Below are 15,808 nucleotides of genomic sequence, written 5' to 3' on the forward strand. Positions count from 1 at the left end.
TGTTTATGGTCATGACGTATTGCTTCGGTGTAAAAACTAATAGACTAAATTTTAGGAGACAATAGTTTGCAAAGGTTGTTGAAGTCTCCGTGCAACTGTATATTATACTATAAATAGAGACAATAAGAGAGAAAAAGAAAGGGATGAAGTCACCTTTGACGCTATAACGACCTTTTGGCTAACACGCCAGAACACAACTCTATTATTATTTGTAAAAAAAAAAAAAAAAATCCCTTTTACTAGAATCTAGATGAACATCATACCCTTTTAGAAAAAACGAACGATATTTTACCCAAATGGTCTTGGGTTAGTTAATTAGCCTCTTTTTTTTTTATCTACAAGTGCGAGTCCACCAATCTTCCTTTGTTCTTCCTTCTCATCAACCTACCCACCAACACAACGAAACCAAAATTAAGGAGACCTACTCCTTATTTAGCAATATAAAATTACAGAAGGAAAATATTTGGCAAAATGGTATATTAAGAGATTTAGTTAAGAAAAAAAAATACAGAACTAAACTAAACACGTGACTAAAGCTTAATTAAGCCTTATTCTTTCTGTTAGATCTCCAAACTATAGAAATCTATTTTAAAATCAAATTTTTGCCCAACCTGCATTATGGCGCTAGCACTCAAGGGAATAACCCATGAATTGAAAAAAAAAACATTTGAAAAAAAACTATTTATCAAAAAAATAAAAAAAAGAATCTAAAATCTGCTGTAATTTCCTTGGACATTAAAGAACATTTAGAGACCACTACATTACCCTCAAGATAAAGAACATGTATGGGTTACTGCAACAATATAAGCTAACGTTTTAAGATCCAAAGGGGTTAATATCCGATAAGCTTAATGTCGGGAGAACACCATATCTTCATTTATTTTATTTTTTGTTGTTATCCGCATTAGGAGTCAATAGTTAGAAACTTCTATTTGACTTTTAGTCCCCTTATCGCTAATGAAACTAAACTTTTTCTCCCAATTTCCCATATTTCTAATTTTATTCCTTTGATATTCTGCTCTACTAGGCATAGCCTTAGAATGCAAATGTTTGGGAGGAGGGAATAAGAGTGATCCGTGAGTACGATGCAGCCAACAACGAACAGTCAACAAGGACAAATGACACAACTTAAAGCCTTAAATATAACGAAATATAGTTTAAATAAGAAGCCTAAACAAACTATTGTCCTTTGGAGGGTGCATGGTTGGTGAATAGCTAGACACAGGCGAATTTCACAAAAATCACAGTAATGTAGGCTTATAATAAAAAATATAATGAAATGAAAAAACTGAGTATACAAAAATACCAGTTGTGCTCTGAACCGACATTTACAGGGTAATTTACAAGGGAATAGTATTTACAATCATAAAATTGAAAGCACTACATTAGAGACAGAAGGAAAGGGCAAAAAATCAGCGGTTAAAACCATTAGACTAACTGTACACGTAACTTATTGGCGACATGGAGCAAGTGACTAACGTTCGTAGGGGGATAACTTTGCAGCAACTTGAGATTAGAAGTGAAATCACCCGCAAGGAGGCGCCTACGAATGAGAATGAGCATTGCGCAACATATCCGGAGAAGTGTCTCCTACACAGTAATGTGTGAGTTAGATTTTCTGATTTTTTATTTCCACTGCATAAAATAATCTTTTGGTACTTAGAGCCAAAGAAAAATAAAACAGCTAATTCCATGCTCCTGGAGCCCCTGATCCGCCATCAACAGTTCTATACTCAATTTCAGAAGCAACAGGATTTTTTTATTTTATTTTTTGGTAAAAAGCAACAGGAATTTATTGTAGCAAAGTTAGTGTCATGGAAAGCACATGACATGTAACATATCCTAGCACTCTCAAACGCAACAGAAATCAAAGGAACTTTAATATGTTTTATAAATCCATCCAACATGATGACCACCCATCTTTCCTTTACAATTTGGATCCTATAAAATGCAGGGTACATGTTATAATAGTGAATAATTATTAATGAACAAATCAACAAGTTACAATTTATAAAGTACAAGCAGTCTGAAGCTTTAAAGTTGTCTTCTTTGTTGAAGACAAAAGGTAGCATTGTCTTGTGTTTTTTATTAATTTTTCCCTTTTGTTGCGGTTGTTTTCTGAAGGGGTTCCCTATGAGGGTTTTTGGGCAGTTAAGGTGGTTCCTTTTTCTGTTTCCTCCTTCGGATGTGTTTGTTTTATGGTTTCTTATGGGGGATTTTTATTTTATTTTCCTTCAGCTTTGTGATTTGTTTTGGAGGATACCTTATCCTCTCTTGTATATTACCCTTCCTATTTAATAATTTTTTTTTTTCTATCAAAAGAAAAAAAAGAAGAAGTAAAAGCAGTCTGATAGCCATCAATAGATTTGTGAAAACTAACTCCTCTGATTTATATTTCATCAATGGTTATCCACTTGCACTTTAGTAATTTATAATGAGTAAAATACGTCCCCTACTTTAGATAAGCCAATTGGTATAGGGGGAGGGGAATCCATTATAATACAAGGTAAATAGAAACAAATTTGTACCTGTGGACCCTCTGGATCACTCAAAAGGTTGTCCCAAATATGAAGGCTGTCAGAAAAATTGAATTCCTGAGTCAAGAGGAGAGTAATCCACCGAAACGCATAGAATTGGGGATTGACCTGACATTTAGAACCAGAAATGTGAGAGATTTTTCTTATATACTGCTCAATAGCCAAAGCAAACACATTGTCCAATCTTCTGGCAAATGGACACTCAAAACAGTATACTGAGTCACTGACTAATTAAAGACCAAGGGTATCACTTAACTGACTAGTAGAGGAACATTAAACAATAGAAACACAAAATAAAAATAACCAAAAGAACAATTCTAACATAGAGAAGGTCACATCACTAAAACAGTGAAGTACGTAAGAAAAATACTTATAATTCATTTACTATTTATTTTTATTAATATTGGAGGAAGAGAGTAATTTTTTAAAATCAAATTCAATATAACGGAGCAGTGGACAATATCCTCATTATTCAATCCTTAAATTCATGCACCCACCAAATTGAGTTAATCACCACCAATATTACTTCTCCCTCTCAATCCTTTTCCTTTCTCAAATTGTCAAAATAATTCTGTAATTTTAGATAGAGCATGTATTTAAAATCGCTTCTTACTTTAGTCGTGATCTCAAGATGACGCCACAATTCTTCATCATGTTCTTTCAAAAGCTGAGACAATCTTGTAAGAGTGGAACGGATTCCAACAACACTATTGTCAAGTTGTTGACAAAAATTATCTCGAAACCCGCTCAATAGCTCAACAAAACAAAAGAATGTGTCTGCTTCAGCAAAGGCCTGCATATAGTATTTGGGAACAGATAAGTAAAATTAAAATCATATAATAGAGTAAAATGAATCTACATTACTCAATCACTTGATCAACTTTTTGGAAACAAAAACCCCATCAACACTCTCATGGTCACATTAATCATTTCACATATTCTTCGAAGACTTTTATATGCTCTTATAAGAACATAAGCTTGTTACCAAAAACACACAAGGAGAAGAAGAGATCGGCCAAAACTTACTTGTAAGAAAATAGTAAAATAAAATTTAATGAAATGGGAAATAGATTGGTGTAGGATTTGTCTTAGGATGGAATAGAGGAAAGCTACTAGCATTGTGGAGAGGCAGATCCGTTATTTCCTAAGTTCCAAACGACCTATTTTAGTTTCTTTTCCCTTAGTTTCTTTTCCCTGTGTTTATTTTTTCTTTTTTTTCTATCTTATTTATTTTTCTTTTCCCTCAATCTTTTATCGATTTTCATCTGGATTCATTGACCATCAAACCCAACTAGTTTGCGATAAAGGTGATGTTGATGTACATGGCAACACTATTTCATTTGGCAACATTTCTTGTCCCCATTCCTCCTTTCGCAAGTTTTGACTTGTCTTCCCTACCCCATAACAGGTGACCCTTCTATGAAAGCATACACTGGGAAACATCAGCGAATTGAGTTAGGATATATAAATCTTTTTGAAAATAAGTTTAAAAAAAAAAAAAGATAAGACCAAAAGGCAGAAATAATAATTATAGTATTCATTAGAATTTCCGCAGCTTTGTTGTATAAGAAAGCCTTTTCTTTTTGTTGCTTTGTTGTGCTGCCTTTACACAGAAGGATATTTTTTTTATGCTTCTCTATATATGTACTTCCTCCTTTCTAGTAAATTCATTTATTTATTGAACAAGATAATTATTGAAAATAACTATTTTAAGATGGAACAATAAACTATACAGATGAACCATTAGCATAGCACCCTTTCCTACAAATCTCATCCGACAAACATAACTCTAAAATACACATGCTTACAGTACAAACTTAAAAGAGTAAGAGGGATGGGGGAGAGCTTGCAAGGATAATACTCACCGCATTTTCCTCATCAGGGTCATTTTTGAACACGTAGAATAGGGGGGCCAATATCTCATTCATCCCTTGAACATATCTTATACCTGGGTTCAACTTTGCAAAAATAATCAATATGTTCCTTAAAGCTTCCTGAAAATGCCCCCCCAAAAGTAAGAAAATAAATTCATGCCAAGAAAAATGCTTGACTTATGAAGTTTGCATAAATTTCAAAAGAAATAAAGGAAAAACCTGATTAGATTTTGTAAACTGAGAATCACCAGAGAAGAAGGGCATATCTGGATGAGTGCGCTTGACATCTCGGTCAATCTGATCTATGATCTCTGTGTCCTAAAACACGCAAAGAAGAACATTCACTATCACAACAGCCCTTCACATACCAGAGTAGGTTTATACAGTTGTAATATAGTACAGAACATTAAAGACTGAAATATTGATAACAGCAAGATCATTAGCTGTATGTGGCAACACATTTGCTTAAATCTAATTACCTCAAGACGCATTGTTATTGTCATGACATGAAGAACTCACATAGTATCTAACCTAACAACAACAATAACAATACATTTATCCCCAACTAGTTGGGGTCAACACTCAACAAATATCTAACCTAATAATTAATAAAACTACCTCACAATAGAGAATAGAGTAATTATCATTAAGGCAATTGTGCAAAGCAACATAGTTCATGCAGAATCACAGACATCGTAGTACATATGCTTTGTAATTTCTATGGAAATGATATATATATATATTCTTTATTCAGAAAACTTTGTATAGTACCTGGAAGAACTGATTCCATATGCTGGTCTTGCCAAGACTCAAAGGGTGCTCCCCATGAGTGATTTGTGATCTAGAAAGCAAGCCCCTAGTCTCACATTTTGCATCATCAGTATCGTAAGTAGTGGAGTTGTACATCCTCCTTGTGATTTCTGACTAACTAGCCACAGAAAAATTCAGAGAGCCAGCGAAGTAGATAAAGCATACGGAATATACGATTCTGTTTACTTGGGCACACAGACATCAATGTGCGTAACTAACTAACTAACTAACTAACTTACAGGATTCATGAGAAGGTCCTGTTTGAAATGTTTGTACTGGGACCTCTTCTTCGGTAATTCAGACGACCAAAGGGCACGATCGGGCGGGAGATATCCAAGCAAAAGCTGCAAACGTTATGTGAATGAATTGCAACATCAATTGTATCGTTCCGTTGGATTTCATTGAAAATAAAAAGAAATGGAAATGTACCTTCCAGACAGTAGAACGTATACCAGAAGCATCAGGTATACCTTGAGATGCGATTCTCCTTAACTCCCGCATATCTATGACCTTCCTTGATAACTAAAACAAGGGACAAACTTAGTAACCAAAATAAAAAAGAAAAGTAAAGAATAACATCAACACTGAGAGTGAGAGTGAGGATGGTGATCGGTGAAGGGAAACCTACCTCGACCAATAACTGAGCCTGGCGGGAGATGTCATCGGCGGAGGAGGAAGAAGAAGATGGAGATGTGGTACCAATGCCATTGTGATTGGTTCTCGAATCTTGGATTCTGGGAGGATCTTCTTTGACAGTGACAGGTGGAGGAGGAGGAGGAGGAGGAGGAGAGGGAGGTTCCGGTGGGTCCAGGGCAGCGGAGAAGCGGTGGTGGTCGGAGGGGGAGGACCAGAGAGAACTGTTAAGCCAGTCAGGCACACGCTTCTTCACCATTATTGAAATTCTAGGGTTTATATGGTGATGGAGAGGGAGAGGGTGAGCGTGAAAGTGAGTGAGATTGGAGAAGCAATTAGGGAAAGACTATATTAGTCATTAGAGTGACATTGAAAAACAACGAGTCAACAAACCCAGCATCCACTTTGACATTTGAGTCTGAAATGGGAATTACAAGGCATCCACTAAGAGTGAAAATGGGCTAGGGCACCATAGAGGACTTTGCGATCTTTTTTCATATGTCGAGCCTATAAGCTTACATGTCAGTCTATATCTTATTATTTATTTAAAATATACTAAATAAAATTACTATTTTAATAATTTTGAATAATAAAATACTATTATTTTTGTTATTTTTTTAATTGTTAAATGTTTAATAAGTTTAAATAGGCTAACAGGCCTAGGCCAAGACTTTTATTTTTTACATATAGATCAGGTCAAACTTATAATATGTGGCCTACACAGGCTAATAGGCCAGGTCATACCTAATATTTTTTACACAAGTCTGACCTATTTAAGCCAAAACCTAGTCTATTTACATCCCTAGCATGGAATGTGGAAATCCCACCACATAATTCATTTTCAACACAATTCTTATGGAATTGCTAGGGGTGTTCACGGTCTGGATTGGATCGGTTTTAGAAACAAATATCATCTGATCCAATACCTTCGGTTTGATCATTTAATAATCCATTCGGTTTGATTTTTTTTTCAAATCCAATCCGATCCAATCTAAATTTTTTCGGTTTGGATTGGATTGGTTTTCGATTTTTTGAAAATCCTAAAATCTGTTTCATGATTATTGTGCAAATAACAATTTTTGTATATATTGCATTTGTACAATTTTTTTTTTTGAAATACAAAAACAACACTAAACAATAATATAGTTTTTTTTTTTGCAATGAGATATGAAGCTCTACACAGATAAAATTTTGTTGATGAGATGTGATTAGGTTTTTCATGGGTGTAGTTGATGGGTTAATAGGTCTTGGGTTTAGAAATTTTTAGACTATGATTGGGGAAAAGCCCAAGAAGGTAGAGAAAAATTAATATATTGGATCGGTTTGGATTGGATCGGTTTTCATCAACCCATCCGAAAACCAATCCAATCCAATTAAAATTTGCGGTTTTCGATTTTTCAGTTTTCGGTTTATTCGGTTATCGGTTTTTCGGTTCGGTTACCGCGGTTTGGATCGGTTGATGAACACTCCTAGGAACAGCGTGTATTGGATTGAGATTTTAATGGATTATTTTTGAAAAATAAATTTATTGATATTCAATTAGAATTTTAAAGGATTGAAAAAAAAATCGCATAATATTCCATTAGGATTCAAAAAATTTATTTTAGAGTCCATCTGAAACGCACCACATGTATAAGTGGAAGGGCTCAATGGTCTTTTTGTTAAAAAAGAAAAAGAAAATTGAATATGAGATATTTTATTTGAATGTTCGAGATTCAAATAGTTTTACTTGTTATTGGAAATGAATTGATTCGAAACAAAAGTTGACTTGTTAAGATTTTAATGTGTTTTTGATACACACTAAACACACACGTAGCTCTTGGCTAGGGATAGTGCTGACGAATCAATCCCATTGAAATTCTCCGAATTAAATATTTCCTATTTCCTAGAAAACTTCGTACAGCTCTTGGCTTCATAATTGCATATTTTATTAACATGCACATTCTCATGTTTGATCTGTATCAAAATTGACACTAGGTCCATAAAACTAAGCTTGAGGGATAAATGTTAACACTTGGTCAGTGGTCACTAACCAAGCGGCATAACGGGTCACACCCTCCATGACTGGATGAGGAAACATTAAAAACAAAATTGCTTCAAATAAACACCTGCTTCCCCTTATTCACATATATGCAGGGGAAATTAGGACCTTAAAGGTTGCTAAACGATTAAACACGGCGTAAAATACAACAAATCATTCGGCAAGTGAAATGCACAATGTGGGATAGCAAATCCACTTTAGCCGATTTTAAGATGGTCGATGAGAGCCAGATTTAACAGCAAAAAGTTATTATACAGTGCATTTCATCATTGTAAGATTCTTTAGTAGCTGATTTCGATCAAACAGAGTCATCAGATTCGTCAGAGTCGGTCCTGTCTGGCTCCCCTGCATTTGTAGGAGTGTCCGGAATATTATGTTTTGGTACAGGTGTAGGTGTAGGTGCAGGTTTTTTATTAGCACCTCGAGCATTCTCATCCCCTTCTTCTGGCTCAGCTGCTTCCACATGTGAATCTCAGTCAAGGAAATAACCAAAGTTAAGCAAGCTTGTTAAAACAATCAAGATAGTAACAAACTTGCTTTTGTCATTGATGAGAAAAGCCACCCTAGTTTATCCCATGAATCCCATCTCAAGAAGAGAAAAAAGAAATGTCTTAATAGGGGCAAAGAAGTAGGCAAAGATACAATGATCTTGGCAGCCATTCATTTTAAAGAGAACAATTTTAAAGTGAAATCATAAACCATAAATTGGAATGTTCACTAAATTGCTGTTTTAAACAAATAAGATGTAAGGATATCAAGATTGTCAGCTGTTCCTCCAGCCATGATTTTGAGAAGATCTTTCTCAACCCGGGAAACAAGTTCAGGCTGGAAAATAAAATTAAAAATTAAAAAAAGTAACCACGAGAACATAAATTACAGAAACACCTTTCGTTAATCAAAAGGATGTAATTTTTGGATAAATGTAGATAACCTTATCTAAAGTGGCTGTAGAAATATTTTTTCATATATATATATATATATACATAGAAGTATGATCCTTTGACACCGGTGTCAAATTTCAATTTTGACACCTCATCTAAGAGCCGTTAGATCAAAAAAGATCAATGGTGTCACATGCTTGCAAATCAGAGTCGTTGATCTTTTTTTTTCTAACGGCTCTAGATGAGGTGTCAAAATTGAAATTTGACACCGGTGTCAAAAGATCCTACCTATATATATATATATATATATATATATATATAGGGTTCGCTTTTTGTCATGTGACATGACTAGAGCACTTTCCTGCACACACAAATCAAGTGTGGGTCCCACGCTTAAAAAAAAAAGTCAGACCAAAATCAGGATACGACGCCGTATCTTTAAGATACGGAAGCGGATCCTTGTTGCAGGAATGAATATCCAACATGATTCTTATATTTCTTATATATATATATATATATATATATATATATATATATATATATAGAGACACACACGAGGCATGTTAATTTCAAAGTTATGATGAGAATGAATAGAAATTACATTGAGATCAGGCTCTCTGCGAAATCTACGCTTGCGGGCATCTCTCATGGGAGGGGTGAGGCCATGTCTGTACTCAATTACATCCGGAGCGGCATCACCGGATTCCCTCACCATAACCATCTGTTAGTTGGATTCATTAAGCAGTTAGTTAGTTAGTTAATTAGTTATATGGAATTGAGAGTAAGATAAAAATGAATGAATTATGTGAATAACGATGGATACCTGACCTGACCAATATCAGCAGTCTTAACCAAAGAGCTATCATCATAAGTCTTACAGGACTCAACGACACAAGGAAGGTCCAATAGAGAAGCTGACAAGTGATCATTCCCAATCACAAATGTACCACTTCTTCCATCCTCACTAAATGACAAATCTAATGACTTGTCTTCAGATGAAGAAGAAGAAGGATTGTTTTCATTCAGAAGACGCTCTATCCGCTCAGCGACACTAGGTGGAACTCTAAGCAAGAATTGCTCCTCCATAACTAGAACCATTAGGTTGTGTTTGGAATCATCAGAAATGGGAAATGATTTAAGTTGAATTGAATTGATTCGATTCGATTTAATATAGAAATCAAATCGTATGTTTGTAACCCATTACAAAAAAAAAAAAAAAAAAAAGATTTCAATTGATATGTTGGAAAAACATTAGAAATGGAATTGATTTGATTTGATTATAATGAAATTATAAAATAAACTTTATATCTTCCCCCAGAGTAAGAATAAACAAATAAATAAACGTATCATAACATGCAAAAGAAAAGGAGAACGAACATACCTTAACTCAATAACAGCGGAGCGGAGCCGTGACGCCAAATTTAAGGTTAGAAGGATTATTGGTCGTCGTCGTCGTCCGCATGATATATCATATAAAGCTTTGCTTCCGATTCCGATTCCTATTCATAAGGTTACCATTTACCAATCAATTATTTTACGGGCCCACTCACTCTCCACTGTCATTTTCTCTAAACGCACAATCCAACCATTTCGCATAATGGCCCATTCCACTGTGTTTTGTTTATATTGCCTCATGCCAATATCCATCGAACCACAATTTTTTTATTATTATTGTGGGACCCACCAAATTATTTCCCTAAAGAAGACGCATTTCCCTATGTTTATATTACTCTGTACTATTACTAAAATTGAGTCACACTTGTTATCAAAAAAAAAAAAAAATTTAGTCACACTAAGTTAAAATTGTGATTTAAATATGCGTTTTTATGATTTTATGATTTTTTTTTAATTAAAATGATTTTATCGCAATTCCTAATACTTTTATATTTTTATGATTTTTTTACATTAGAATTTGATATTTTATAATTTTTTATCCTCTTTTTTTTTTTTTTTTTTGGTAATCTTCTATCCTCCTTTTAATTTTAGATAAAATTCTAATTTTAACTATTTTTCTAAGCTTGTCAACACCTTTTAAAAAGCTTGATTTGGTCTATGTAAAAGCCTACTTTATGACCATGCCTTTAAATAGTCGAACATATCTATTTTTAACTAGGCTCATTGATTTAAATCTTTATGTAGGCCAACAAACCTAAGCAGTAAAATAAGTCAATAAATATAGTGAATTTACTTTCCCTAAATGTTATGGTTCTTAAATTTTTTCTGGATTTATTTAGAAAGAATTCGCGGGGTCGTGCCCATTTTTCTGGATATATACAAAGAGTCTAATATCACTTCTTAGTGAATCTGGGAAGATGAACATCAATAAACAGATAAGAAGAATTATAGCATAGAACGTTCTCTCATGCATTTTACCTTATGCATATTATCTTTCGTGCATTATGAAGGATGAAAAAGTAACGTGCAGAGTACAATATGCATCAAGTTTGGACGCGTGATTTCCATTTTAAGTAAAATGCTGAGCTGGAAGAAGCTTGAAGGAACTTTTTTTTTGTAGTGTGGCTTTAAAATAGGATTTTCCTTCCAAATTTGAATGCTGGAAACACAAAGACATACGGATAGTGCAAAAGGAGTTTAGTCCCTGATTACATCTGCCTTCAAAAGTCAACAAACATGCCTTCAAAAGTCCCTGATTACATCTAATAATTTCCTTAATTATATCTAGTTGTTCCAAGATTATCTACTTTTATTTTCTTATCCACTGAATTTCCTTTTTTATGTTTTACCTTTGTAGAATTTTTATATTGCAGTATCATGTGTTAGTTCTATCATTAGATTAGTATTTTTTAAAAATATTATTCCCTCAGTTTATCAGATTCATTGTTTTTTCTTCTGTGTAGAGTTGGTAGGAAGTAACAATGCAATCAACGGCATTTATGACTACAAGGAATATCAAACTTGAGTCTGATATTAAACATGTGAATCCCATTTTGATTTTGTCAACCTGGATATATTCTCTACAGTATTCTAAAGTTGATTTGCAAATGTAATAACCAACTTCAGGCCATAGTTTGTCATTAAAGCTTTCTAAACGAATTTTCTATGCGCCTAGAGTTTGCAGCCAAGGATTAGTTATATGAGTACTTAATAAAGGTTCCATCTTTTGTAATTTCCAAGATGTCAACTTATTACAACATCATGTGTCTCCCTGTGTGCGTATGATTTTGTAAGAGTCCCCGGTCAGTTTACCAAAACTATGTCAAGATGGTGGCAGCGGTGGTGGAGGCTGTTGTGTGTTTGAATAGCTGATAATAGCTGTTATGACCCCTGGCAAATATTGGCTCTTCCAACCAAGAGAAGAGTAAGACTTATTTACAGTACATAAAGGAATAACTTAAATTAAAAAGCAATGAAACAGAGCATAGCTTTAATCTTTCATCTGATAACATCGAGTGATATTTACAGTACAGGCAAAAAAACTGAGGAATAATACAGTTCCTAGTCAGCGAAATAGTAACAATATGCTACCGCTTCGAAACTAGTCTAATGGACAAAACAATATTCTAATCATATAAGAAATCAGATAATTTACAACTCGTAAGTAAATAAGGAAACACAATCTGCCGAAAACATGAAAACTCATCTTTGAAAACTACTTACAAATTTCCTTTTTTTTTTCTTTTTCTTTTCACGTGACCTGTAATAAAGAGAATAAGCCTAATGAATGCTGTTCTTGATCAGCCTTGCACTGCCAGTACCTGCAATTGATCTAGAAAAACTTGCAAGCTCAAATCATCGGTAAAGATAATATCCGAACCATCTGTGTATGTTGAATTTTGAGTAACAGACGGATTCAACTTGGCAAGAAGAAACCTGGCCTGACTACCATGCTGGTCACATCTTATAACCTTTGGCACTGGAACCCGTTCAGCCACCAATTGCTCTGCATCCAGTTCTGGGGCTTCCAGCAGCTTTCTAAAGTTCTCATGATTTGGGTCCTTATCATAACCAAGCTTCCTCCACTGAGCAATTTTGGACCCATAATGAATCACCACATGGAAGAAAGAATCAAAGAGCAAGATAAAATCCGGACAAACGGAATGAATATCTAGAAGTACTGGAACAGGTGGCCCATCAAATGAATATTGGAATAGCGTGGGTTGAATCATTATAAGAGAGCCCACTACTCCCTCACGGTTCAGCATAAGCCGGAAAAATGCAGTTTCATCAGGAGTAGTGTTACAGAGATCAATAAATTGAGAGCGCCTTAAGTGGAACATAAACTGGGGATAAAGAGAAAAGTTGGAAGATAGGCGGAAGGAAGAAGGGTCTTCGGGCACATAGTCGCCAAACTTGGAAGTAAAACGGATAAGTGTGTCATCCAGCCATCTAATGACATCACGGGCATAGCATGTCTCAGCCCGGAGAATAGCAAGTCTTGCCATAACTGAAGCTGCGGCTTCTTGATCAAACCCAGCAGCAATATCCGTGGAATGGTTCGCAACCCATCGTCTTGCAGCGGTTGTCACTCTTTTCCGGAGTCCCATGTTCCCCTGCCTGTATCTTGTTATAAACTGAATTAAAAAAGCAGAACCGGGTTGAATTTTCTGTTCATCACTGACTTGGAAGAAAAAAGCAATGCATGTTTTGTCAGTGAGTGTATTTAACTTCCACATACAGGTACCACCTTCTCCAATCTCAGTCTCACTTACTAAACTGTTCTTTGTTTTAAGAGACACACAAGGACCAAGTGCTCCGCAGATTTTCACATCTTTAGTGGTCACTATTTCAATAGTAGCATCAAAATTCATCTTCAAATAGCCTTCATCATCACGTTTAAATAAAAGCCCGAGACATTTCCTGAATTGATCCGATCCAAAAGACTCGGCAAGAATCATGAATCCGCCAGAGCGCTGAACAGGTTCTCGAAGCTCGGCTGCTCCAACTTGGTCAAGGGAACAGGCAAACAGATCAAGAACAACAGATGCATCCGATAGCCTCTTGGAGACTTGCTTGTAGAAACTGCAAGATTTATCGTGGAGTCTTGCATGGCCATGGATGATGTCGTGGTGAGTTCTCATGGCTTGGCGGAGATCAGAGTCGACAACCACTCCCGGTCCTAGAGTGGCAGGTCCAGAGGTGAAGACCATGATCCTGGAGCCTGTGTTCATTAGGCAACACTCCAAGAGTCCAAGGGCAGCTGATATTGCAGCCCCGGTGGACCTCAGCGGGCGGGTGCCGGACCTGAACTTGGACGTAGAATGGATCTCTTCAATAGCAGCAGTGATACTGAACTCACATTCTGAAATTGGTAACAGAAATCCCTGCTTGGGAACAATTGGTGTTTGTCCAATATGCACCTGGTGCTGTTGGGTGCGCCCCCCAATGTTAAGGAACTTTCGAGTCTGAGAACAAACCAAAACCAAAACCAAAACCAAACAGTGATATTAGATTGATCTGTTGAACCGTTGTGCAACCAAAGAATTAGCGAAATTTATAAACACAGTCATTGTCCACTAAGTCTAAGATGGAAATGAATGAGAAATGGAAGGTACCACCTACCTGATTGGAGGAAATTTGGCGGTCGCCATGAAACATGAAAACCCTAGAACAGTGAGAATAAGCGAGATCATGGAGATAGACCATAGAATCGAAGGTAACCAAAGCGACAAAGGTGTTGTCGGGCAACTGGTCGAGCACGAGCAAGAGTTCATTCTTAAGTGCACGAAGTTCATCCTCAGAAGAAGAGATATCAACAACAAACACAAAGGCAGGACCAAATCCACGGGAGTCAGCAGCAGTAGCAGTAGGAGTAGCAGCTTGAAGCTGAAGCAGGGAGTTAGAAGAAGAAAAAGAAGAAGAAGAAGAAGAAGTGCGATGAATAATATTGTTATTGGCGTATTCGACGGTGCTGTAGGTAGGGAAGAGCTCGGCGGGGAGATTGGTGTCAGCGATGCCGGAGTAAGAGCGTGGAAAGGGGTTTCTTTGGGAGCAGAAGGGACAGTACCAAATGCGGGATTGGTAATCAAGGCGAGCGTAGGGGTTCAAAACGGCGCCGCATCGAGTGCATAGGAGGGGATCGTACGGAAGGATGGGGAGTTCGCTGCCCTTTCCTTCCATCAACGCCAACGGAGTGCACATTATGCTCAGAGGGATTATCAGACCCGTGGTTTCCGATTTCGAAGCCGGCCATGAATTCCACGACCACCGCAACCCTTCCACCGCCTCCAATTCCACGAAATCCATTCACGATTAAACTCAATTTCAACTGAGCTGCTCTTTACTATTTAGGTTTACTTCCAAGTTTTCATTGCCAAATCCCTCCAACCAAGCAACCGTAGATTCCTCAACTCAACTCAATTTAATATTATTTTCTTCTTTCTTAATTAATTAACCTATCAATAATTGTCATTTTAACTTAAAGATTATTACTTTTATTTGCTGAGGTATATATAGCTGAGGAAGAATATCTTCACTGTCAAAAAATTTCATTATCAATTTATTATTTATCTAGTCACCATTAGATCAAAAAGAAAAAATATTAAAAAGCTTCTAAAGAGAATGAAAATGCCAATCCAATGATAATTAGATAGATATTAAGTTGGAAATGAAATCTTGGGTTCGCTTTTTCTACCGTTAATGCAGATAAGTTATATGTAGTAAGTCTAATACGACGTCGTTTTGGGACGGAAATTATGGTGTTTTTGTAATTTTAATTTATTTTAGGGTTATTATAGTCTTTATAATTATTTAATTTTTCAATATCCAAACGACGTCGTTTGGATTTAAATGCAGATAACTTATCTGCAGTAACCATTGTTGTCAAAAACTAGTGTAAAAACGCAAAAACTTACGTTTTTACATTTTTACTAGTGTGGTGCGTGTTAAAACGCAAGTAAAAACCGTCCTTAGTAAAAGCTGGTAAAAACGCCGTGTAAAAACGTAAAAAACGGTAAAAACTTACATTTTTACCGTTTTGACCATTTTTACTTAAAACAATTTTTAAAAAAAAAAAAAAGATTTACAAAAAAAGAAATTAAAAAAAACCCAATTTTCGTTTTCCCCAAATTATAT

At 35.7% G+C, this 15,808-nt stretch overlaps 3 protein-coding genes across 3 annotated transcripts; all 3 read right to left on the reverse strand.

The window, feature by feature from the left end:
* Positions 1-1,260: 1,260 nt before the first annotated feature.
* LOC133312021 (uncharacterized) lies at positions 1,261-6,258 on the reverse strand. Its single transcript, XM_061513153.1, has 9 exons — positions 5,850-6,258; positions 5,651-5,743; positions 5,461-5,565; positions 5,183-5,335; positions 4,631-4,729; positions 4,403-4,531; positions 3,151-3,330; positions 2,529-2,645; positions 1,261-1,590 (listed from the first exon to the last, which is right to left on the reverse strand). The coding sequence occupies exons 1-9, from the start codon at positions 6,111-6,113 to the stop codon at positions 1,429-1,431; spliced, it is 1,302 nt and encodes a 433-aa protein (XP_061369137.1). The 5' UTR covers positions 6,114-6,258; the 3' UTR covers positions 1,261-1,428.
* A 1,544-nt stretch (positions 6,259-7,802) lies between these two features.
* LOC133312055 (transcription initiation factor TFIID subunit 7-like) lies at positions 7,803-10,339 on the reverse strand. Its single transcript, XM_061513198.1, has 5 exons — positions 10,158-10,339; positions 9,605-9,864; positions 9,378-9,497; positions 8,657-8,720; positions 7,803-8,360 (listed from the first exon to the last, which is right to left on the reverse strand). The coding sequence occupies exons 2-5, from the start codon at positions 9,860-9,862 to the stop codon at positions 8,194-8,196; spliced, it is 609 nt and encodes a 202-aa protein (XP_061369182.1). The 5' UTR covers positions 9,863-9,864; positions 10,158-10,339; the 3' UTR covers positions 7,803-8,193.
* Positions 10,340-12,194: 1,855 nt separating this feature from the next.
* On the reverse strand, positions 12,195-15,048 carry LOC133312049 (protein transport protein SEC23 G). Its single transcript, XM_061513189.1, has 2 exons — positions 14,297-15,048; positions 12,195-14,139 (listed from the first exon to the last, which is right to left on the reverse strand). The coding sequence occupies exons 1-2, from the start codon at positions 14,978-14,980 to the stop codon at positions 12,472-12,474; spliced, it is 2,352 nt and encodes a 783-aa protein (XP_061369173.1). The 5' UTR covers positions 14,981-15,048; the 3' UTR covers positions 12,195-12,471.
* Positions 15,049-15,808: the final 760 nt, after the last annotated feature.

The sequence above is a fragment of the Gastrolobium bilobum genome, unplaced genomic scaffold (genome assembly GCF_033153095.1).
Source record: "Gastrolobium bilobum isolate Gb01-03AN ecotype WA unplaced genomic scaffold, APGP_CSIRO_Gbil_v1 utg23192, whole genome shotgun sequence".
Classification (NCBI taxonomy): Eukaryota; Viridiplantae; Streptophyta; class Magnoliopsida; order Fabales; family Fabaceae; genus Gastrolobium; species Gastrolobium bilobum.